The sequence below is a fragment of the Balaenoptera physalus genome, assembly GCF_965194825.1.
Source record: "Balaenoptera physalus genome assembly, chromosome: 21".
Lineage (NCBI taxonomy): Eukaryota > Metazoa > Chordata > Mammalia > Artiodactyla > Balaenopteridae > Balaenoptera > Balaenoptera physalus.
This window is the reverse complement of record NC_138902.1, coordinates 20,901,192-20,925,550: the sequence shown is the minus strand read 5'-3', so window position 1 is coordinate 20,925,550 and position 24,359 is coordinate 20,901,192. Positions and strand designations below refer to the sequence as shown.

At 42.9% G+C, this 24,359-nt stretch overlaps 1 protein-coding gene across 1 annotated transcript in view; it reads right to left on the bottom strand.

Annotated features, from left to right (window-relative positions):
- The window catches only part of GSR (glutathione-disulfide reductase), a 48,572-nt gene extending 24,527 nt beyond the window's left edge, over nt 1-24,045 (bottom strand). The window contains exons 1-4 of the mRNA XM_082444646.1: nt 23,734-24,045; nt 7,257-7,283; nt 4,865-4,953; nt 2,917-2,986 (exon numbers count right to left, since the gene is read on the bottom strand). Of these exons, the coding sequence (XP_082300772.1) occupies nt 2,917-2,986; nt 4,865-4,953; nt 7,257-7,283; nt 23,734-24,030 (483 nt within the window). The 5' untranslated portion in view covers nt 24,031-24,045. The remainder of the gene's footprint in view (nt 1-2,916; nt 2,987-4,864; nt 4,954-7,256; nt 7,284-23,733) is intronic.
- Nucleotides 24,046-24,359: the final 314 nt, after the last annotated feature.

Below are 24,359 nucleotides of genomic sequence, written 5' to 3'. Positions count from 1 at the left end.
ATGCCACGGAGCAACTAAGCCCGTGTGCCACAACTACTGAGCCTGCGCTCTAGAGCCCGCGAGCCACAACTTCTGAGCCCACGTGCCACAACTACTGAAGCCCGTGCGCCTAGAGCCGGTGCTCCGCAACAAGAGAAGCCACCGCAGTGAGAAGCCCGCGCACCGCAACAAAGAGTAGCCCCCGCTCGCCACAACTAGAGAAAGCCCGTATGCAGCAACAAAGAACCAGTGCAGCCAAAAATAAATAAATAAAATAAATAAATTTATTTAAAAAAAACAACAAAAAAAAAACAAAGGGGTGGGAAAGGGGAAGTACTGGGAGTTTGGGATTAGCAGATGCAAACTATTATATATAGGATGGATAAACAACAAGGTCCTACTGTATAGCACAGGGAACTATATTCAGTATCCTATGATAAAACACAACGGAAAAGAACATGAAAAATATATATATGTATAACTGAGTCACTTTGCTGAACAACAGAAACTAACACAACATTGTAATTCAATTATACTTTGATAAAATTTTAAAAAAAGAAAGAAAAAGATTAAAAAACAAAACAAGGGAATTCCCTGCCCAGTGGTTAGGACTGGTTGGGGAACTAAGATCCTGCAAACCGTGTGGTACGGTCAAAAAAAACCCAAAAAACAAAAAACAACCAAAAAAACCAAAAACCAAAACAAAATTTGCTGCAACTTCTTAGATCTTTCCATTCTCTACTGAGGATTCTGATTTATGGTTTGCTGATGCTAAGACAACTCTCCAATGTTCGAGTTTCTGCAGAACTTCTGACTGTTAATTGATACTTAGGTTGGGGGTTGCCATTTGATGCTAGAAGTATGCAGTAAGAAAAAATAAAGGGACTATCTTGGGCCAAAACCCAGAGACTAGAAAAAAATATATGCAAGTCATTCCCACAAGGAAGAAGATTACATCTTTGTCCCCAAGAGTTGAAGGAGAAAGCCTTCCTCACTTAGAATGAAAACACACTGAAGAATGATGTGTCTGGAGGAAAGAAAGAAGGCTGAGAAAAACAAAAGGATAAAGGTGCAGGGAGCTGAGGCCAAAGGGAAATACTCTGGCCAAGGGAGGGAAAAGCAATGTTTCTGTTTTCTCAAACGAAGGGGGGAAAAATACCACAAAATTACATGACCATGAAGCTCTACACTACAGGTGTTGAAAACTCAGACTTGATTTGCTCTTCCTGGCAGCCTCTGTGCCCGGGCTTGAGTTTGGACTGCCAGCAAGCTTCTGCCAGCCAGGATACACACACTGGCAAGAAATGTGGGCAACTCACAAGGATAATGGAATCCTGTAGGCACGATCACAGAATGGAGCGTTTCAACATTTTGGAACACACCTGGTTCTGAATTGAGCTATTTCCTCCTTTCTAATCAGCCCTCCAGGCCTGTTCTGCAGGTGCCCTGCTTAATCAAGGTGAATCAAGATTGATGCCAAAAGCCACGAGGCTCCTGAAAAACTTTCCTCCAGGAGGTAATGATTTCCTACCGGGTGCTAGACAAAAAGGAGACTGAGTCGAGTGGCAATAATATGGGTAATCGCTTGGGGAAGAAACTGATGAAATTTTTATTTTCATTTCCTAGGATATTTCACAGAAAGTTTCCTATTCTGAATTTCTGGATCGCCTGTGATTCCTTTCCCATAAGGTCATGGTAAATTCTGCTACACACCAAGATTTTTGAGTATTAAAAAATGCTATTTCCTGAGTAATTTTCCTATCTCTTTTGCAAAAGTACTTTAAGCTAGCTCCATTAAAAAAATTTTTTTTTACTTGGGTGTCTTAGTATAGCAAATGGCATCTCATATTCATGTCTAGCCACCTTAAAATCTCTTGAACTCAGTGCACAGGGGTCTGAAGACCAAACACTTTCCCCTTGAACTTGGGGGTTAACGTCAGAAAATATCACCCTCCAAAAAAATAAACCCAATGAATGATAAGAATTAATATAAAAATTATGAGGTTAGCCATCTGTACAAGTAACTCACCCTAAAAAGTGGTTTATAAACATGTGCTAATGAGATTACAGTGGCCCAAATACCATCCCAAATATACTGATCTAGTACAACCTAAGCTATGCTGATGTCTTAGAAATTGCAGAGTGAGACCACAAAGACCAATTAAGGGTGCTGGGAGTCACACTGTCAAGAAAAGGGAGAGTTGGGACTTCCCTGGCGGTCCAGTGGTTACGACTCCGCACTTTCACTGCCGTGGGCCTGGATTCAATCCCTGGTTGGGGAACTAAGATCCCACAAGCCGCACGGCGAAGCCAAAAATAAATAAATTAAAAATAAATAAATAAAAAAGAAAAAGGAGAGTTGGATGATGCTTCAGTACAGTCCAGTGGAAGAGGAATGACATCAAAGCATGAGGGTAGGAAAAGCTTCAGCAGAGCAAAGGACAACATACATTTGCTGAAGGCAAACACACCTTTCCCCAATTTTCCTGACTGGACTTCATTCACAAAAACCTTCTGAACCATAACATGGTGTCCTGAGTAGATTTAGCCACCAAGGACAAGGGTGTTCTGAGCAGACAAACTATGGCAGGTTTCCAGCCAGATAATGGTCCTGATTTTAATCCATAAACTGGCACATTGTTACATAATCAGGCTCTTAGGTGCTTGGTTTCTGGAACTAAGTGGAGGGTCAGACAGGTGCAGGCAGGCATCAGGTGAGACCTGATTCGCCGACTTAGGCACATACGTCCCACTTTCCGTAGAAATAGAAATGAGACTGGCCTACCGAGTCCGACTTACATTCTTACAGGTCAACATCAAAACCATTAATCACGAAAGAAAAGAAACAAGAGATAAATGTAAAGGCTATGTCTGGCCAGATTTGGTTCTCCAGCAGAGAACAGCTTCTTCCCAAAGTTCAAAACCTGACATGCTCACCTTGATTAGATTATTCTGATAGATGGTGTTTAGGCGGCTCACGTAGGCATCCCGCTTTTCCTTTATAACCCTGCAATGAAACCGGAGTCAGTACTGAGGATCTGGAGTCTCCTCTTTCGGTCGTAACTAGGGCCTCTGACCCTGAACACCCCGGAGCAGAGAATCAGACTGTCCATGAGAGCCCTGGGAGTGAGTGTCTCTAAAGGCAGGCACACCTTCCCCTGTGTCCGTCTGCGTTCCGTATGTGCAGAACCCTTATTCTACTCTATGGAGAATGTGCATTTGGCATGCAAGGTTCGTAAATTTCTTTCTGCAAAGAAGGCAAGGAGAGCTGCTTTGGCACAGTGCCTAGTATACAGTGGCCACTCATTATTTGCTCAATAAATGAATGAATATGCTAAAATTTAAAAAAAAAATTTATGGCTAGAAAAGTTTATGGCAGGGAATCCCCTGGTGGTCCAGTGGTTAGGACTCCATGCTTCCACTGCAGGGGGCTCAGGTTCGATCCCTGGTTGGGAACTAAGATCCTATATGCCGCAAGATGTGGCCAAAAAAAATAAAAAAGTTTATGGCAGTTCCTTTAAAAGTTAAACACGGGGGATTAAGAGGTACAAACTATTACGTATAAAATAAATAAGCTACAAAAATATATTGTACAGCACAGGAAATATAGCCAATGTTTTATAATAACTCTAAATGGAGTAAAACCTTTAAAAGGTGTGAATCACTATGTTGTACATCTGAAACTTATATAATATTGTATATCAACTATACCTCAATAAAGAAAATAAATAAAAGGTATAAAACTTCAAAAAAAAGTTAAATATAAATTGCCACATGACCCAGCAATTCCACTTCTAGGTATAGTCCCAAAACAACTGAAAACAGGGACTTGTAGACCAATAATCATAGCATCATTATTCACAATAGACAAGAGATGGAAAAAACCTAGGAGTCCATTGAAGGATGAATAAAGAAAGAAAGTGCGGTATATAAATATTAGGGGGCTTCCCTGGCGGCGCAGTGGTTGAGAATCTGCCTGCCGATGCAGGGGACACCGGTTCGAGCCCTGGTCTGGGAAGATCCCACATGCCGCGGAGCAACTAGGCCCGTGAGCCACAACTACTGAGCCTGCACGTCTGGAGCCTGTGCTCCACAACAAGAGAGGCCACGATAGTGAGAGGCCCGCGCACCGCGATGAAGAGTGGCCCCCGTTTGCCGCAACTGGAGAAAGCCCTCACACAGAAACGAAGACCCAACACAGCCAAAAATAAATAAATAAACAAATAAATAATTTAAAATGAATATCTGCTTAAAAAAAAAACTTAAAAAAAAAAAATTAGGGAACAGCATTCAGCCTTAAAAAGGAATGAAATTCTGACACATACCACAGCCTGGACGAACTCTAAAAGTGCTACGCTAAGTGAAATATGCCAGGCATAAAAGGACAGATGTTGTATAAGGTACCTAGAATAGTCACACTCACAGAGACAGAAAACAGAATAGAGATACCAGGGGTTTGGAGCCAGGGAAGATTGTTTAACAGGTACACCGTTTCTGTTTGGGTTGGTGGAAATCTGGAAATGGATGTTGGTGATGGTTGCACAACACTATGAATATACCTAATGCCACTGAATCGACAACTTTAAAAGGGCTAAAATGAACCTTTCATGTTGTGTTGTGTACTTTAAACCCACTTTATTGATGCATGACTGACATACAAAAAGCTGTACATATTTAATGTACCAACTGGATGAGTTTAGAGATAAGTATATGCATTAGTATGTCATCACTGCACTCAATGCCAAAAACATATCTATCACCTCCAAAAGTTTATGTTATATACATTTTGCCACAATAATACACCCTCAAAAAATTTATGGCTTACTTCACTATGAAAGAAAAAGTGTATGTTTGTAAACAGAGCTCTCTCAGCGTTTACACTTACCGCCAACTGAATTTACCCTCACAGCTTTGAAAGCCGTAATCAACGTGGTCATGCATGAATTCAGAGTGGACGGCTGTGTTCCACATTACCTATAAAAAAAGTACCCAAGACAGTAGTGTGTGAGTCCAGAGAAAAAAGAGAAATTTTTTTCTACAGAAAGGTAACTATATAATAGTAGATAAAGATACTGACCTTTAACTTACAAACAAAACTAAACATTTTAAAAGAGAAACTTCAGAAATATGACCAGATAGATTTCATAGTGAGACTTCTGAAATGTTGGGGGAAATTACTTCTACAGTTGAATTCCACAGTTTATACACTCTGTAAAAGCAGAATATTCTTTATATGTCTCACAGTTCTTCCATTCAAATTTACTATTGCTTACATTCATTTTAAGTTTCAAATTTCTTTAAGCCTTGCCTTCTGTGCTCAATTTAAGAAATGCAATTGCATCTGTAACTTTAAAGTGATTTAGAAGTAAACTACTAGATAAAATTGAGCACTGGAAACTTTAAGAAAATGGATTCCTATAACTACAAACATGTCCCTGTAAGGATATATGTAATCAGACATCTGGAACTCAAAGGTTAGATGCATCTCCTGTGGGATGTAGCCTATAACCTGTAAACCAACTGATCATCATGAGAACTGAAATGAAATTGGCATCCAGAACTCTAGATGACAAACTACCATCTTCTTTGTCAGACATGCCAGAGACATGACTTTTATTTATTTATTTATTTATTTATTTTCGGCTGTCTTGGGTCTTCGTTGCTGCGTGCGGGCTTTCTCTAGTTGCGGCGAGCGGGGGCTACTCTTCGTTGTGATGCGTGGGCTTCTCATTGCGGTGGCTTCTCTTGTTGCGGAGCACGGGCTCTAGGCGTGCAGGCTTCAGTAGTCGTGGCACACAGGCTCAGTAGCTGTGGCTCGGGGGCTCTAGAGTGCAGGCTCAGTAGTTGTGGCACATGGGCTTAGTTGCTCTGTGGCAATGTGGGATCTTCCCTGACCAGGGCTCGAACCTGTGTCCCCTGCATTGGCAGGCAGATTCTTAACCACTGTGCCACCAGGGAAGTCCCAGGACTTTCGACAAGCCTTTGATTCCTTCTTTGTACCTTCCTCCCTTTATGCCTAAAGAAGAATAAATTGATGACTGTGCTGGATTCTTTTAACTGAGGTGCAATTCTATCAACTGCTTACCACAATGGTATCCGAATACTGTCCTCAGAAACATCATTCAAGCAACTTGAGAAATTCAATTTTAGAGTGGCCAGGAGATACCCAACGTCACATGATACATGATTTTAACATGGATAATTTACAGAGAAATAGATTTCTGTTTAAAAACAAAAACTACTAACATCAAAATAAAACAAAAAACCCATGACAATCTTGACACGTCTTTCCAGGAGAAAAACCGTTCTTGTCTCCCTGGGAAAAACTGATTCAGAGACGCCCTGGAGCAGGTGAAAGACCAGATGGCTTGAGGCAAACACCCCACTCCGTGCAAAGTCACCCAGGGTCCACGTAGTTAACCAGAGCCACATGTAGAAGGGACAGCCATCCATCTGCCACCATCATCTACTTGGTCTTGGTCACATCAGCACTTGGGCTTACAGTGAGGTATAAACTTTTTTATTTCCTGGCTGGATCTCCCTATTGAGAAAAAGTTATCCCCTGCAGATGGACAGTGCTTTTCTTTTACACCATGACTATAAATATTTTGTTGGTCTTTGTTCCTTCTAGACCATCAGAAGTTTGAGACCAGACACTGTGTTCCATTCCTGGGTATCTCCCCTCTGTGTTCCCACAGGAACTTTGTCACTTTGGGAACGTAACCGCAAGGTTAATGGCCAGGATGAATTTCCTTTGTATGTATGATGCAGTTAGTATCCAGGAGCTAGTATTTCTGTGGTTATCTCTCCAGCAGCCCCTCCCTCCCTTCTTCCTGGCTGAAAACCACTCACTTGCCAGTAGCTCATCCTGGCCAGGAGAATCTAAAGCAATCTGCAGGGGCAGTGCTGGGTGAGGACATCCTGCCTGGAGCTCCACGAGACATCCTGTGGCCATGAGGGGGCAGGGGTTACCACTGACCATACATCTAGGATACCAGAGCGGAAAGTGGAGAGAAGCCAGGGTCCTTTCAGATATCCTTAAGTGCTAAGCCAATCTCAGAAGCTGCCTATCTCCAGGCATCTTTATTTTTTCCTCCAGGCTTCTTAATAAATGATATTTAAAAACTATCCTACTGTTCAAGCCACTGTTAGTAGCTTTCTCAGTTATTTTTTGCAGCAAGAATTTTAACTGGGACATTTGAAAACATCCTTACTCTGATCATGATTTACCAAATATGTCAAAGGAGTGCGGAAGGAAGGAGAAATAAAAGTTCTACCTTTTTGGGTACACATCCAACATTCACCTAGAAAAAAATAAAAAGGACATATTTTAAGATTATTAAACTCAAACCATCAAACAAACATGCAAGAGATGAATCCCAAGCATCCACCCAGGAGACTTCCTTGAGTTCTAAGTCACACTCTACAGCTACTTCCTTTTTTCTATTATAGAGTTGGAAAACATAGGAACATTACTTTCCTTGTGTGAGGAGGCAGAGAATTTTACTTATGAGCCTTTTCTCAAGAGAAGCAGTTGAGAGAGAAGGAGGAGGAGGAGGGGGAGGGGAGAGGAGGGAAAGGGAAAAAGGGAGGGAGGGAGGACAATTCCATTTCCGGGGGAGGGGGGGATGCCCTGCAGGGATGGTAATAGGTCAGCAGGTGGCCAAAGCCTGAGCTCGCACAGGTCCAAAGGAACAAAGCAGAGAGAAACAGCAGCACGGAGGTGAGAGGATCCACCGGCTGAATAAAGGCAACTGAACCACTTGAGCAACTGTCCTAGAGGATTTCTGGGAAACTTACCATGGCGTATACTGGGTAAAACACCCAGAATGTCCCCTTTCAGAAAATCTCTAGTGGAAAACTACATTATTTTTCAAGATCAAAGGACGATTGATGAATCAAGCAGTAAAGTTCATCCATGCTATTATCTAGCTAGCTAGCTATTTATCTATCTCCATGCTTATATACTTGTTAGAGACAGACCACATACTTGACTCTTAGCCTTCTGGCAGCCTATACACAAAGAAAAACACAAATAGTTGTAAGATTTCACATAAAAACTAGACAGTTGTTTAAGAAAATAACTATTCATACCCCTTAGACTAGAAAAAAATTCCTTGCAACAGTCCTTGTAAACTGTGATGTATATGTTTATACACACATTTTTGTTTATATCTGTTTTTTCCTTTTGATCACATCCTAAAATAACTTGGAAAAAAAACTGTGGTTAAGAGTAAGACTAGGGCTTCCCTGGTGGCGCAGTGGTTGAGAATCTGCCTGCCAATGCAGGGGACACGGGTTCAAGCCCTGGTCTGGGAAGATCCCACATGCCGCGGAGCAACTAGGCCCGTGAGCCACAACTACTGAGCCTGCGCGTCTGGAGCCTGTGCTCCGCAACAAGAGAGGCTGCGATAGTGAGAGGCCCGTGCACCGTGATGAAGAGTGGCCCCCACTTGCCGCAACTAGAGAAAGCCCTCGCACAGAAACGGAGACCCAACACAGCCATAAATAAATAAATAAATAATTTAATTAAAAAAAAAAAGAGTAAGACTAATTAGAATTTAGACAATGACATTGTACTATAATTATGTAATATGATAAATATCGCTACATGGTCGATCATATTACAACCTATAGATGAATCAGAGTAACACACTGTACGCCTTAAACTTATACAATGTTACATGTCAAACGTATACAATTAAAAAATATTTTTTAAAGAGTAAGACTGATTAAAACTGCACATACCATAAGAACCTAGCAATTCTAAATTTAGGAGTTTATTACACAGAAGGAGTCACATGTTACGTCCAAGCGTCCAAAGATACACGTATAAGGATGTTCCCTGTAGTACTGTCACAGTGAATAACTGGACACAAGTTAACTACCCATCAGTACGGAAGCATTATTATAGGGAAATTACTGTACATTGAGCCTATGGACTACTCTGCAGTCGTTTAAAAGGACACAGTAGATTTCTATTTACCGTTACAGAAGGGGCTCTTAGGATATTAAGTGACAAAAAGAAAGCTGCAGAACAATTTGTTCTGCATGTTCCAATTTGCATTATATATATTTGCAAAGGTACACATACATTTAAACAGTCTGAGCAAATATACCATGTTCTTAACAGTAGTCATCTCTGGGGAGGGAGAAAACTTTCATATTTCACTCTAAATACTTTTTATAATGTCATTCATTACTGTATAATTCATTTAGACCAAGAAATAAACCAAAATGATTTTATCTGGGGAGTGGAATTTAGACAGGTGATTCTTTGATCTCTCTTGTCTATTTTCAATATTTTTTATGATACAATTATTTTTCTTTCATATGGAAACAAATGCCTTCTAGACATAATTTATGTCAGGTGCCTGTAAGCTCTGCTGATCATGGCCATACGGAACGAGGCGGGCTCTCTCGGTGTCCAAAGAACACAGGTCTGGTGCCAAGCGTATGACTAACGTTAGTTTATTTTTTAGAAGTTTCTGAACTTTTTAACTTGTGACCATTCATTCATCCAGAAGTACTGAGGAAGTGCTCACTCACTACTCAGCACACTCACTCAGTAGTGAGTGAGTACACTACAGGCATTATGCAAAGCAGAGCGCTCAGTGGAAACGGTCCCTGCTCTCATGGAGCCCACGGTCCTGACCTGCGAGAGGGGCTCAGCCTACCCAAGATGCTGGCTCAAGAGGCAGCAGCAGAATCAGCCACCTTCCCTAAAATTGCCCAGTCTTGGGCCAGAAATCAGAGGAAGAAGCTGGTAGAAAATTGCGAGCTTCGGGGGCTGGAGAATCTGTATTCCAGCACAGCACACTTTGGGTCCGGGGGCTATGGCTGAACGGAAGCCCATGACCTTGAAGTACTCCTCCTCCTATTTTGGCAGCTCCTAGGGATAGGCCTCGAGGGTTTCCGACGGTTTCAGAAACCTCGAACACTTCAGTGCAACACAACTGATTATCAGATGCCTCTTTGACTTGGAAGGGAAGAAAAGAACGATTCGTTACCTACAAAGCTGGGGAAACCGGGGTGGAGAGCTCTGTGCAGTCCTGTTCAAGCCTCCTTCTCGCTCTCCAGCTGAGGGTGCATTAGGTTGTCAGAAAGAGAGCACGGGCGTAGAGTCAGACAGACAGGAGTTTGAATCCTCCACTTCCTAGAAGTTGGTGGGTAACTTTCTAAACCCCTCTGAGCTCAGTTTCCTATTCCATAGAATAGGAATGATAATACTCACATTCTAGAGATTTTGAGAAGATCAGAGATAATGTATGTAAAGCACTTCTTTTCTAATTCATGATAGGTGTGATGATGCCACTGACCCCTCTGAATTATTTCTGCAGTCTGCCAGCTCCCCATGTACAAAAGCCATACGGCAAACACAGGAGATTAATTCCCCAGTGGCCGGCTCCCTTTCAGAAACAGATCAACAGATGGCAAAGAAAGCTTGCCTTCCAGACTGGGGCACTAGGGTCACAGGTTGTCAGGGCTCTGACCTCCCAGGAGTGCACACAGCTAAGGCCTGCAGCATACCACGCTTTCCACCTGGCAAATCCCCCTGCAGAGCCCGCATTCTCTAGGTGGGCACTGACCAACAATAAGCTGTAGGAGCAGAGACACCCAGTGCCAGAGAGATTCCTGCAGCTCTGCCTCCCTCTGCAAACTGATGGCCCGTCTCTGAGAACTCCCTCTTCCAATCTAGTGCTCAGAATCCTTCCGTTCCGTCGGCTGCCAGCACTGGCTCACAGTGAGGACAGGAGCCTCTCCAAACAGGGACAGAACATGTGAGGAGTCTGATGACACCTGTGGCAAAATTCAGAGGCTCTCCACTTCCCTAGGGCTGGCCCTCCTACCTTCAATTCTGCCCAGACAAGTACAAACTGCACACTGCCCATGTCACTGGTTAATTTACAACATCACCTGTCAAGAATGTCACCTGTGCTTAAGTAATAGGAAGCTTCCTTCCTCTGGTTTCCCCCTTTCTGTTCCCCATCACAGAGTTGCCTAATGGTTCCTCCATCTGTTTTCCTCCTTTGCAGCCTAAAATCTAGTTCAGGACTGATATGAGGAAGGAGCACTTAGAAAATGACCAGTCATCATTCACTAAGCAAAACACTATTGGTTCATCAACACATTCTTTCAGATTGTGCAAGACACTGTTCTAGGGGCTCGGTATTGCTGACCAGAACAGATAAAGATCCCTGTCTTTATCAGCTTTACACCAACAGTTATCAAGCAAGATGCTGTCTGGACACCACTTGCCCATGTCCTTTCACAATTCTGACACCAATTCTGATGTGTGTTTTATTTCTTCACATAATCAAGCAATTAACTCAATTCTGACACTATCTACCTGGAGACAGCATTAGATCCCAAAGGTGAAGGGCTCAGTCCTACAAGACTGCCCTATCCCCCCCGCCCCGACTTCAGTCACCAACCACAAGTCCAGGTTGTCAGCTGTGCTTCTGAGCGACCGGCTATAGACCCAAGGTTCCAAAGACCCCTTCCCCTTTCTTGGGTTTGATTAATGTGCTCGAGTGGCTCACAGAACTCAGAGAAACATGTGATGAAACATTTTACTTACTAGATCACCAGTTTATCATAAAAAGCTATAATGTAACTCAGGAACAGCCCAATGGAAGAGACGTACAGGGCAAGGTACCTGGGAAGGGGTGTGGAGCTTCCGTGTCCTCTCTGGGCATACACGCCACTCTCCCCAAACCCCATGTGCTCACCAACCCAGAAGCTCTCTGAACTCTGTCCTTTTTGTTTTCTATGAAGGCTTCGTTACATAGGCACGGCTGACTAAATCACTGGCCACTGGTGACAGTCAACCTCCAGACCCTTGTCCTCGCCTTCCCAAGGGCAGGGGGTTGAGGCTGACGTTCCAACCCTCTATCACATGGCTGGCTCCTCTACCAACCAGCCCCCATTTTATGTTCTTTCCAGAAGACACCTCATTAACACAAACTCAGGTATGGTTCAATATCCAGACACCCTTACCACTCAGCATGTAGTAAATTCCAAGGGTTCCAGGAACTCTGTGCTAGAAATGGGGACAAAGACCAAATACATATTTCTTATTATAAATCTAATATCACGGGCTTCCCTGGTGGCGCAGTGTTGAGAATCTGCCTGCTAATGCAGAGGACACGGGTTCGAGCCCTGGTCTGGGAAGATCCCACATGCCGCGGAGCAACTGGGCCCGTGAGCCACAACTACTGAGCCTGCACGTCTGGAGCCTGTGCTCCACAACAAGAGGCCACGATAGTGAGAGGGCCGCGCACCGCGATGAAGAGTGGCCCCCGCTTGCCGCAACTAGAGGAAGACCTCGCACAGTAGCGAAGACCCAACACAGCCAAAATAAATAAATAAATAAATAATAATTAAAAGGTGCTAATAATTAAAAAAAAGAAAAAGACTTTAAAAATAAATAAATAAATAAATAAATCCAATATCACACTCTGGCACATATTAAACATCCAACATCCATGTCTTTACCTTCAACTTTCAGATAAAGGTTAGCCCAGTAAGGCATCTACCTTGAAAAAGAGAGAAAGAAAGAGGGAGGGAGCAAGGAAGGAAGGGGAGAGAGAGAGAGGAAGGGAGGGAGGGAGGGAGGGAGAGAGAGGGAGAGAGAAAGAAAGAGAGAGAGAGAAAGAAAGAAAGAAAGAAAAAGGAAGGAAGGAAGGGAGAAAGAAAGAAAGAAGGAGAAAGTATTCTGTGTAAGGCAGAATCTAAAGTAAGAAAATGAACTGATACAAGAGGTATTCAAACGTTAGAACTAAAATTCTTTTGGTTCAACTCTTATTTCAGCAGAACTTTAGATGAATGTGAAATCTCCAGTCCCAGGGATCAAGCTTCAATGAACTGTTACTCTGCGGCATCTGGGGAGACCCAGACACAGCTACAAGAGTGCCAGTTCCGACACAGCTCTGGAGGGTCAGTTTTCTCTACCACCTGGCACCCACTGAGTGATATCTGGCCCCATATCTCTTGCTTCCCCCCCTCAAGAGAAAAAGGATCTGGGATCCCATATCCTATTTAATATCTCATGTTGCAACACCCAGTGAATAAATGGTTATTAATTATGACTGTTTGAAATCTACTTACAAATGCGGAAGGTCATTAGAATTTCCGTAAAATTCCTTTAATTCCACTCTACCAGAAAAATTCTCTGTTGCTACTTGTTTAAGGTACCTTTCGCAAAGAAACAGGAACTCTGAGGGATTAAGAGGAAGTCTTTCTTTTTCTGGCCCTGCAGATTTAGTGGGTTCTGAGGCAGACGGCAAAGCAGTATTACTAAGACTGATGCAAAAGATTAAACAATCAATAAGGTAAATCACATATATACACACATATGTATAAAATGGATAACTAATAAGAATTTGCTGTATAAAAAAATAAATAAAATTCAAAAATTCAAAAAAAAATAAGGTAAATCAAAAGACAAATTTCAATAATAGGATTTGCCTGCTTGAACTAACCCTACCCTTTCTGATCACTCCTTTCTTTGGCATTTATGAACATAGGCGTGCCGCATTTTATGAAACTCTCAACCCAGGAAACAAATTAGGATTCTTTTCTGGTTTTGAGGGATCCTTGTCAATACTGAAGGAACTAATGGCAGGGTTCCTTAAACTGAGATCTCCTTTTAGTAAATGTTCATTTAAAAATGCACGTTCAAATAGAAGGGACTTTCACTTCTATATTAACTTTTTACAATGAGCCAGTATTACGGAGAAAAAAATGAAAAACATTTTTGAAGCTGCGGTAGTACATGAAGTATATGTGGTTTAGCACATTCAGGTGAACTTGGTTCTGTAATCCCCAAACATTTCTGAAAACAGTCTTTATTTAATGCTGCTCCTGGATTATGAGGAACAAAAGGAATGAAAATCACGACAATCATTACGATAATGATAGTCTCAGTTCCCCAGCACAGTTTTCCTTCCAAGTCAAACCCATAAAAGACATCCACTCTTGTCTGCTCATCTTTGTTCAGACTTCTAGATTTATGAACAAAATATCAGCAGACTGACACAGGCTATCAACTTTTTACTTTGCTAATACCTACTTTAAAACATACAACTCTTGGGCTTCCCTGGTGGCGCAGTGGTTGAGAATCCGCCTGCCAATGCAGGGGACATGGGTTCGAGCCCTGGTCTGGGAAGATCCCACATGCCGCGGAGCAACTGGGCCCGTGAGCCACAATTACTGAGCCTGCACGTCTGGAGCCTGTGCTCCGCAACAAGAGAGGCCACGATAGTGAGAGGCCCGCGCACCGCGATGAAGAGTGGCCCCCACTTGCCGCAACTAGAGAAAGCCCTTGCACAGAAACGAAGACCCAACACAGTCAAAAATAAATAAATAAACCAAAAAAGTCAGTTTAAAAAAAAAAAAACCATACAACTCTTTACTATCATGCTCATTTCACATAAGAAAGGATGTTTTAACACCAAATGACATTCCCTTAAAATACTATATTGAACTTTATGAATAAAACCATTATACTGTCAAAAAACATTAAAAAATAAAAAATAAAATAAAAATGCATGTTCGACCTTGGAACAGCATACTAAAATAAGTGAAATAAGCCAGTCACAGAAAGACAGATATTGCGTGATTCCACTTATATGAGGTATCTGAAATAGTCAAATTCATAGGATCAAACAGTGGAACAGTGGTTGCCAGGGACTGGGGGGTGGGGAGTGGGAGAGGGCAACGGGGATTTACTAATCAATGGGCCCCAAACCTCAGGTAAGCAGGATGAGTAAGTTCTAGAGATCTGCTGTACAACGTTGTCCCTACGGTCAACGATACTGTACTGTACGCTTCAAAATTTGTTAACAGGATAGATTTCGAGTTAAGTATTCTTACCATTTAAAAAAAAAAAAGAACAAAAGCATGTTCAGCCTACTGGGGATACAGACACTATAATATCAAAGTACACGCTATCACCTCCAAGTTAGTTTCTGATTTACATGTTGCTGAGTAATTGTTTTCAGCCTAGATGAATACAAACAACCTACCAAGTGGCCTGTTTCTCAGGTCTCTTCCAAAGCCCCCGCTCCTCCTGCTGGCCTCTCTAACTGGTGTGTACAGCACAGCTCACAGTGACATTAATGATCAAGAAGGCTTTTGCTAGGTACAAACTTCCAGTTATAAAACAAACAAGTCACGGGGATGTAACGTACAGCATGGTGACTATTGTTAATAACACTGTACTGCATATATATATTTTTTTATTGTATGATATCACTTATATGTGGAATCTAAGAATTACAACAAACTAATGAATACAACAAAAAAGAAGCAGACTCATAGGTATAGAGAACAAACTAGTAGTTACCAGTGGGGAGGGAGAGAGGGGGAACATAGGGGTAGGGGAGTGGGAGGTACAAACTACTGGGTGTAAGATAGGCTCAAAGATGTATTGTACAACATGGGGAATAGAGCCAATATTTTGTAATAACTGTAATGGAAAGTAATTTTTAAAAATGATATAAAAATTAAAAAATGAAAAAATAAGACACTAAATTTCAATAATAAAGATTCAAATTCATAAAAATAGTTTATGTGCAAGCAAAAATGTTCACTTAACAAAAGAAAATCATTATACCAAGACTCTGCAGTTCACACTGCTTGTCACTATTTTTTTTTAATAGATCTTTATTGGAGTATAATTGCTTCACGATACCGTGTTAGTTTCTGTTGCACAACAGAGCGAATCAGCCATGTGCATACACATGTCCCCATATCCCCTCCCTCTTGAGCCTCCCTCCCACCCTCCCTATCCCACCCCTCTAGGTCATCGCAAAGCACCGAGCCGATCTCCCTGTGCTATGCTGCTGCTTCCCACCATCCAACTATTTTACATTCGGTAGTGTATATATGCCGATGCTACTCTCACTTCGTCCCAGCTTCCCCCTCTCACCACATGTCCTCAAGTCCATTCTCTATGTCTACATCTTTATTCCTGCCCTGCAACTAGGTTCATCAGCACCAGTTTTTTTCTTTTTTTTTAGATTCCGTATATATGCGTTAGAATACGGTATTTGTTTTTCTCTTTCTGACTTACTTCACTCTGTATGACAGACTCTAGGTCCATCCACCTCACTACAAATAACTCAATTTCGTTTCTTTTTACAGCTGAGTAACATTCCATTGTATATATGTACCACATCTGCTTTATCCATTCATCTGTTGATGGACATTTAGGTTGATTCCATGTCCTGGCTATTGTAAATAGAACTGCAGTGAACATTTTGGTACATGACTCTTTCTGAATGATGGTTTTCTCAGGGTATATGCCCAGTAGTGGGATTGCTGGGTCATATGGTAGTTCTATTTTTAGTTTTTTAAGGAACCTCCATACTGTTTTCCATAGTGGCTGTATCAATTTACATTCCCACCAATAGTGCAGGAAGGTTCCCTTTTCACCACACCCTTTCCAGCATTTATTGTTTCTAGATTTTTTGATAATAGTCATTCTGATGGTGTGAGCTGATACCTCATTGTAGTTCTGCATTTCTCTAATAATTAGTGATGTTGAGCATCTTTTCATGCGCCTCTTGGCCATCTGTATGTCTTCCTTGGCGAAATGTCTATTTAGGTCTTCTGCCCATTTTTTCATTGGATTGTTTGTTTTTTTGATATTGAGCTCTATGAGCTGTTTGTATATTTTGGAGATTAATCCTTTGTCTGTTGTTTCATTTGCAAATATTTTCTCCCATTCTGAGGGTTGTCTTTTTGTCTTGTTTATGGCTTCCTTTGCTGTGCAAAAGCTTTTAAGTTTAATTAAGTCCTATTTGTTTATTTTTGTTTTTATTTCCATTACTCTAGGAAGTGGGTCAAAAAAGATCTTGCTGTGGTTTATGTCAAAGAGTGTTTTTCCTATGTTTTCCTCTAAGAGTTTTATAGTGTCTGGTCTTATATTTAGGTCTTTAATCCATTTGGAGTTTATTTTTGTGTATGGTGTTAGGGAGTGTTCTAATTTCATTCTTTTACATGTAGCTGTCCATAAAAGCTGCTAAGAGGGTAGATCTTAAAAGTTTTCATCACAAGAAAAACTCGTAACTATGTATGGTGGCAGATGTTAACTACATTTAAGGTGGTGATCATTTCCCAATATATACAAATATCGAATCATTATGTTGTACACCTCAAAGTAATACAATGTTATATGTCGATTATACTGCAATTAAAAAAAAAAGGTTTTGTCTGGTGATCAGTCCTTATTAGTAAGAACTGTACGCCTATACCACAAGAAGTGGGTCAGTCTTTACCACAGAATCAGTACAGTCAGAAAGAAAACTGGAACACATGCTCCTACAGGCCTGGGGCAAAGGGAATAGTAAGTCAGAAAGAACTTTTTCCTCAAGCTGACTCTTCCCATATCTGCATGGGCAGAGAAATGAACCGCCCTGAATAGCAGAGACAAAGACCCCAGAAGGCTCTAATTCATCTTGGCTTTGGGCCATCTGTGCATTTCTTCTTGGTTTGCACTCCATCATGAGAAGCATTATACCGGCAGACCTTGGAGATATTGCAGATTCAGTTCCAGACCACCGAAATAAAGTGAATATTGTAGGAGTCACACAATTTTTTTGGTTTACCAGTGCATATAAAAGTTATGTTTAGGGACTTCCCTGGTGGCGCAGCGGTCAAGAATCCGCCTGCCAATGGAGGGGACACGGGTTCAAGCCCTGGTCCGGGAAGATCCCACATGCCACGGAGCAACCAAGCCTGTGCGCCACAACTACTGAGCCTGTGCTCTAGAGCTTGCAAGCCACAACTACTGAGCCCATGCACCACAACTACTGAAGCCCGCGCGCCTAGAGCCCGTGCTCTGCAACAAGAGAAGCCACCGCAATGAGAAGCTCGCGCACCGCAACGAAGAGTAGCCCCCGCTCGCCGCAACTAGAGAAAGCCGGCGCACAGCAGCGAAGACCCAACGCAGCCAAGAATAAATAAATAAATAAACAAACAAATAAATAAATGAAAAAAAACCTCATTAAAAATAATAATATTGTGTTCTAAAAAAAAAAGTTATGTATACACTACACCGTAGTCTGTTAAGTGTGTAATAGCATTGTCTAAAAAAAAAAAAAAATGCACGTAACTTAATTAAGAAAACACTTTATTGCTAAAAAATGCTAACCATCATCTGAATCTTCAGCAAGTCGTAGTAGTAACATGAAAGATCGCTGATCACAGATCACCATAACAGATATAATGATGAAGAAAAAGTTTGAAATATTGCGAGAGTTAGAAAAATGTGACAAAGAGACACGAATGAGCAAATACTGTTGCAAAAATGGTGCCAACAGGGCTTCCCTGGTGGCGCAGTGGTTAAGAATCTGCCTGCCAATGCAGGGGACACGGGTTCGAGCCCTGGTCTGGGAAGATCCCACATGCCGCGGAGCAACTAAGCCCGTGCGCCACAACTACTGAGCCTGCGCCTCTGGAGCTTGTGCTCCACGACGGGAGAGGCCGCGACAGTGAGAGGCCCGCGCACCGCCATGAAGAGTGACCCCCGCCCGCTCGCCGCAACTGGAGAAAGCCCTCGCGCAGAAACGAAGACCCAAAACAGCCAAAGATAAATAAATTAATTAATTAATTTAAAAAAAAAAATGGTGCCAACAGATGTGCTCACCGCAGGGTTGCCGCAAACCTGCAGTCTGTAAAAAAAAAAAAAAAAAAAAAAAGCAGAATCTGCAAAGTGCTATGAGTTATGCCTATATTTACCTTTTTGGAGACTCCCAAAAACTGAACTCGAAAATTAACTCATGTATTTTTCTGCTCTCAGAAATTACTTAATCGCAGTAGGCAATAAAAGATTATTTTTAATTGAATCCTAGAAAAACAGGTGATTTCTTTCAGTTTCCCTTTTTTAATGCCTAACCTAATACTATTATAATTTTTTGCCTGATCCAGAAAAATAAAGAGTAATTTAAGAGTGGAATCATGTTGGGGACTTCCCTGGCAGTCTAGTGGTTAAGACTCCATGCTTCCACTGCATGGAGCACAGGTTTGACCCCTGGTCGGGGAACTAAGATCCCACATGCTGCATGCGGTGTGGCCAAAAAAAAAAAAAAAAAGAGTGGAATGTTATTAGAGCTACACCTGCCTCTTAACCTAGTTTACCCATCAGAAGTTTAGTAGCAGTACTGGCTCTCATTGCTTATTTCACTCTGAACTTGAGGGGATCAGAATATGCCACCCCAAAACATGCTCCTTTGACATAAAAATTATTCTGAGGTGAAGACAATTAAGAAACAGCAGACACAGGAGGAACTCTGCTCTCCCCCTTTCTACCTAAAAGCAAAGCTTAAACTTCCCTTTATGAAGGGAAGTACCAGCAGCAGAAAAACCCTTATCTCTGGAGATGGAAAGGTAGCACTGAGATGAATCTGCACAAAAAAACCTTATTAAAGTAACCCTTATCTTACATTAGTTTCCCCCCATATATTTACCTTCCCACAAGTTACCGCCTCTAGAAGCCCAAACCCCCTTTCCTTTGTCTAGTCACTTTTCCACAATTTGTCACCCTTTGTTAAGTTGGCATTAAGCTCCCAGACCTAAGAGTTCCTATTTTTCCCCACTTCTTTTCTGTGACACTCATGTGCGCATATGAAATAAACCTTTTCTCCCATAATCTGTCCATTCTCTGTTTAATTTGCAGGCCCCAGCTACTGAACATAAATGGGAAGAGAGAAAGTTTTTCCTCCCCTACCACAATACAGAGCACAGTCATTTCACACCTGAGTTTCTTAACAGTTTAAAGTGATAAATTCCATCAAAGAAAAGTGAACTCTCAGGTACACCAACACAGGTCACTCATCTTGAAAATACCCGTTTCCTCGGAAGGGGCCTACTCCATTGTATCACAGAAGAGAAAAAAAAAAAGCATCCAGGAAAAGGAAAACTGAGGAGGAGTCAGGAGATCAAGGCAAACAGTCACACCATATAGACACCCATGGAAGGCTCTTACTCCAGAAGCGTGAAATTATGAAACCAGGAAATGACTCTAGGACCAAACTCATTATCATCTGATCCCCACAACTATGCAGGGTTCTCCAGATTCATTCTAATGCTTCCATAGGGTTAAAGTCTTCGCACAATTCCTGCTCCCCATGAAACCCCCAGCGCTGAGTCAGGCTCAGGTACACCAGAATCAGAATGGGGCTCTTTAAAAATACACCTGCTGGGGCTTCACTCCAGACCTACTAGATCAGGAGCTCTGAAGTGGAGACCCACCTAGTAGATAAGTGCTTTTAAAGTAAATAATGACTGTTTCCTAAGAGGCAGAAGTAAGAAGGTTCCTCCCCTGTAGCTGAGAAGAATGCTTAAAAATGTTCACCAAATCATAAATTACTCCACACAATTACACAGAAGCCATGGTTTGGCTGCTAATTAGCATAGCTAATAACCTATGCTAATTCCATAGGTTATTCTACACTTGGTTTGTTTTCAACCACATTTTAATTGACATTCAATTTGCTCCTTGGTAAAAATGAGGGTCCTGGGCTGGAACAATGCTTCTAAATTCCTATACGGATTTGTGTAAGCTGGATCCTTAATGAAATGAAAGCAATGGGGCCCATGCTCCGTTTTTATAAAGCTAAAAGTATTCAATTTAAAGGACAGTCGGGACTTCCCTGGCAGTCCAGTGGTTAGGACTCTCTGCTTCCACTGCAGGGGACACGGGTTTGATCCTGGTGGAGGAACTAAGATCCTGCAAGCCGTGTGGCAGCCCAACCCCCCGCAAAAAAGAGTTAAATAAATAAATAAAGGGCTGTCCCTTACTTGAAATTATAAGCTTCCTACTTTTAATCAAAAAATCATCCTTGATAAAAATGATAGTGATAGAAGAATTTTTCTAAAAAAAATTAAGTCAGCAAGCTTATGTAAGTGCTTCCCATTAAAAAAACAAACAAACAAAAAACAACTATAGTCAGACTGGATTAGTAGATCTCCAAAATCACTTCCAACTCCATCAGTCCATGAGTCTAAGTTTTCATGGAGGAAGGCTAAAAACAAAAACTTGTATTTTTTTTATTTGTTAAAAAAACTGCATGGAAGATTTAGAAACTACAGATAACAACTACAATGTGAGCTCCATGAGGATGGGGATTTTTATCTTTTAGCTTCGTTGCTGTGACCCCAGCATCTAAAAAAGTACCTATATACCTGGCATATTAATAAATGAGCAAATAATGAAACAGTTAAAAACAAAACATAATCCCACTCCCTGGAAATAACCGCCACCGTGAGGCTTTAATTTGAAACTCCTGTGGGAATTTATCCATGGCAACTTAAAAATTTTACCAAGCTTTAGAATTAACATACATTAATTAACATTTAGGAAAAAAAAAAAAAAAAAACCTGGTTGGAGAGTCAATAGTAAAGAAACTTCCATCTGACTTTCCCAAGGGACATCTCTCAATAGTATCTCGAGTACAAAGCCACTTTTATCGTGTCACTCTCCTGCTCAGAACCCTTCCACAGTTCACTGTGCTTCCAGAAACTCTACCTTTTTACTACCACCTGCCCATCAGCTTTATAGGAGACGCCCTCTGCTCCAGTCAAATTTGACTACACAACATACCTTGCTTCTGTGCCTCTGCCCCTGACTTACCCTGTCAAAAAATATTCATCCAGTTCAAGTTCACAAAGATACTATCTCTGTCCCAAAACTATCCAATGTGCCCAAGCAGAAGTGATAATTACACTCTTCTCTCAACTACCATAACAGCAATTAACATAGACCCCCCTCATTCTGGGGTTGACTGTCTACATTTTGCTTCCCCACCTTATCGCAAATTCCTTGAGGGAAGGGACCTTTGTCTTACAAATATTGGTATCTACCCTTTTATCTCAACCAGCCCCAATCCAAATACTTAGCACTTAGATTAGGAGGAGAAGTGAAGACAGGAACAAATGAAATGTGCTTCAGAGAGCCTCAATTTTCCCTAACACCTGTTTGGAAATCACTGCACTAAGAAGTTTATTAATGCACCTGTGGATAACCCAGACAACTAGAGTCCTGAGACAGATCTAAACAGGTCTCATCAGTTGGTTTTATCTTCTCTGATATTCTAAGGCATACTACATCCTTCCTTGAATTTCAAAACCAAAAGGCAGTTTGAGAAGAGCCCAAATGGAATCTAATAAAAATATTAAATAGGGGATTTACCCCAAGAGATCAATGCTTACTAAAAAATAAAAGTTGCTGCAGCATAATGAGATAAGCAAGGCCAGGCACTCTATAAGGAAGCAGTAAATGGTTGACTCCTAAGCTGTCCTTTACTTGTTCTCGGAAGTAGTTGATCTCTTAAAGCATTCACGTTTCTAACAGGAACCTAAAAATGGGGTAAGCCCCTTCTAGATTAATACCAGTGGAACCAGGCAACGATGAAGGATGACACAAGCTGATTATGACACACATGGCGAAGGAGGAAAACAGAGAAGTAGAGAGGGACAAAGATGAGCAGTTATCAAGTGATGTCACCAGTTGTCCGGGGGACCTCTTAGTGACACCCCTCCATCTGCTTTCTGCAGAGCCAGGCTTCTCCTAAGAGTCTGTCTAGACTAAGGTGTCAAGGTGCAAGTTGATAATTAACAGGGATTTTTCCTTTCCTCGTTCCGTTCTGAACTTAAAAAGTGAGCACGGGACACTGGAGACAGCCCTTTCACAGCTGTTAATTTTGAGTTTCATTCACATACGGTTATTGAGCAAGCTCTCTGTTAAGGTGATAAGAGCTTGCAAACATATGAACCCACTTCTGCCCTTAAGGAGTTCCCAGTGTAGTGTAATTTAAGCATCCCTCTCCAAAGGAACTTCGAGAACTCCATGCCCAAGCCCAGGTTACACTCGGATACAACATTTTAATACTAACAGCAAGTACCTCGCCCAAGTATTGTGACAGAAGAGCCCACGCCAGTAACTTGGGAACTAAACTTATTTTTTAAAGTAATAGTTTCTCAATCGCAGGATTTACAACCCTCTTTTGGGGGGAGGTAGTTTTAAAATCCCTCCAAAACAAAACAAAAGGTCTGTAAAGTCATTTAACAATAAATCCTACGTCAATGTCAACTGTAGTTGGTGATTCTCAACCTTGGCTGCCATTAAGAATCACCCAAAGCCGAGGCTGCACCCAGGCAGCAGAATTTTTTCAACTCCTCAGGTGATTCAAATGTGCAGCCAAAAGTGAGAACCGCTGCTGTAAATCATTCTGCCCTTGAAACTGAAGGGAGAGGACCGGGATCCTCATTCAGTGACACGGGCTCCATCCTCCCTTCCCCTCTCCCCACAGAGACTCAGACCAGCTGCAACTATTCTAGATGCAGTTTTATGTTTCATGGATCTGGTGATGAGATCGAGCAGGGAATACGATACCCTTCCACCTTGAGGAGTGAGGATGCAGGAAAGTTATGTTAGATTTCACCAACTCCGGCCAGCGTTATTATGATACGTGCGCTGGAACAGACGCATGCACAGCTTCGGGGGCCGCGGAAAAGCCCCTTTACACTTCTCTCATCAAACCCCGCTGGGATCCTGACTCCGACCCGCGGGGGAAAGCGGACAGTGCAGCGCTGGGGGCCCATCCTCGGGGAGGCGGGGGGAGGTCGCACTAGGCAAGAGCACAGGCTGTTCCTGCAGAGAGAGGCTGAGACAAAGCGGGGCGGCGGGACGCGGCGCTGCAGGAACCCAGGCGTGAAGAGGGGCGCCGGGAGCGAGCGGGTACTCACGCAAGTGCCGCCCAGCTTGTGGCTCTCCACCACGGCGGCCCGGGCGCCCAGCTCGGCCGCCCGGCGCGCGCTGGCCAACCCGCCCGAGCCGCCTCCGATCACCAGGTAGTCGTAGCAGGCCGCGACGCCGGCGGCGGGCGGCGGGCACGAAAGCTGCGGCTCCTGCCTGCACGCCATGGCGCGGGAGAGGGCGCGGGCGGCCCGGGCCCGAAGAGGCGCGTAGCCGGGGAAGGTGCGCGCCGCCTGCCGCCAGCCGAGCCCCGCGCTCGCGCTCAGAGTCCGGGCCGGCAGGGCCATGCATGCGGAAGTGCGCGCCGCGGGGGTGCGGCCCGTGGGCGGGCCCGGGGAAGGAGGGGGGCGCGCGGGGCCGGCGCAGCCTCACGGTGACTAAGCACTCAGCCGGCGCGCGGCGGGGTGCGGGGCGGGCTGGCGATGGGGCTCCCCGGCTCGGCCGGACCGGGGCAGGGGGGAGCCGCCCCACTCCGTCCCGCAGTGCGCGAGCCAGCCAGCCCGCCCTGCTCCAAGGGAGGGTCTCTTTTCTGGGAACTCTCCGCTTCCGTCTTCACCCCAGCACCTGGGTCCCCGCGCCCGAGTGGCATCAGCCGAATGTAGGTTTCTGAAGGCTG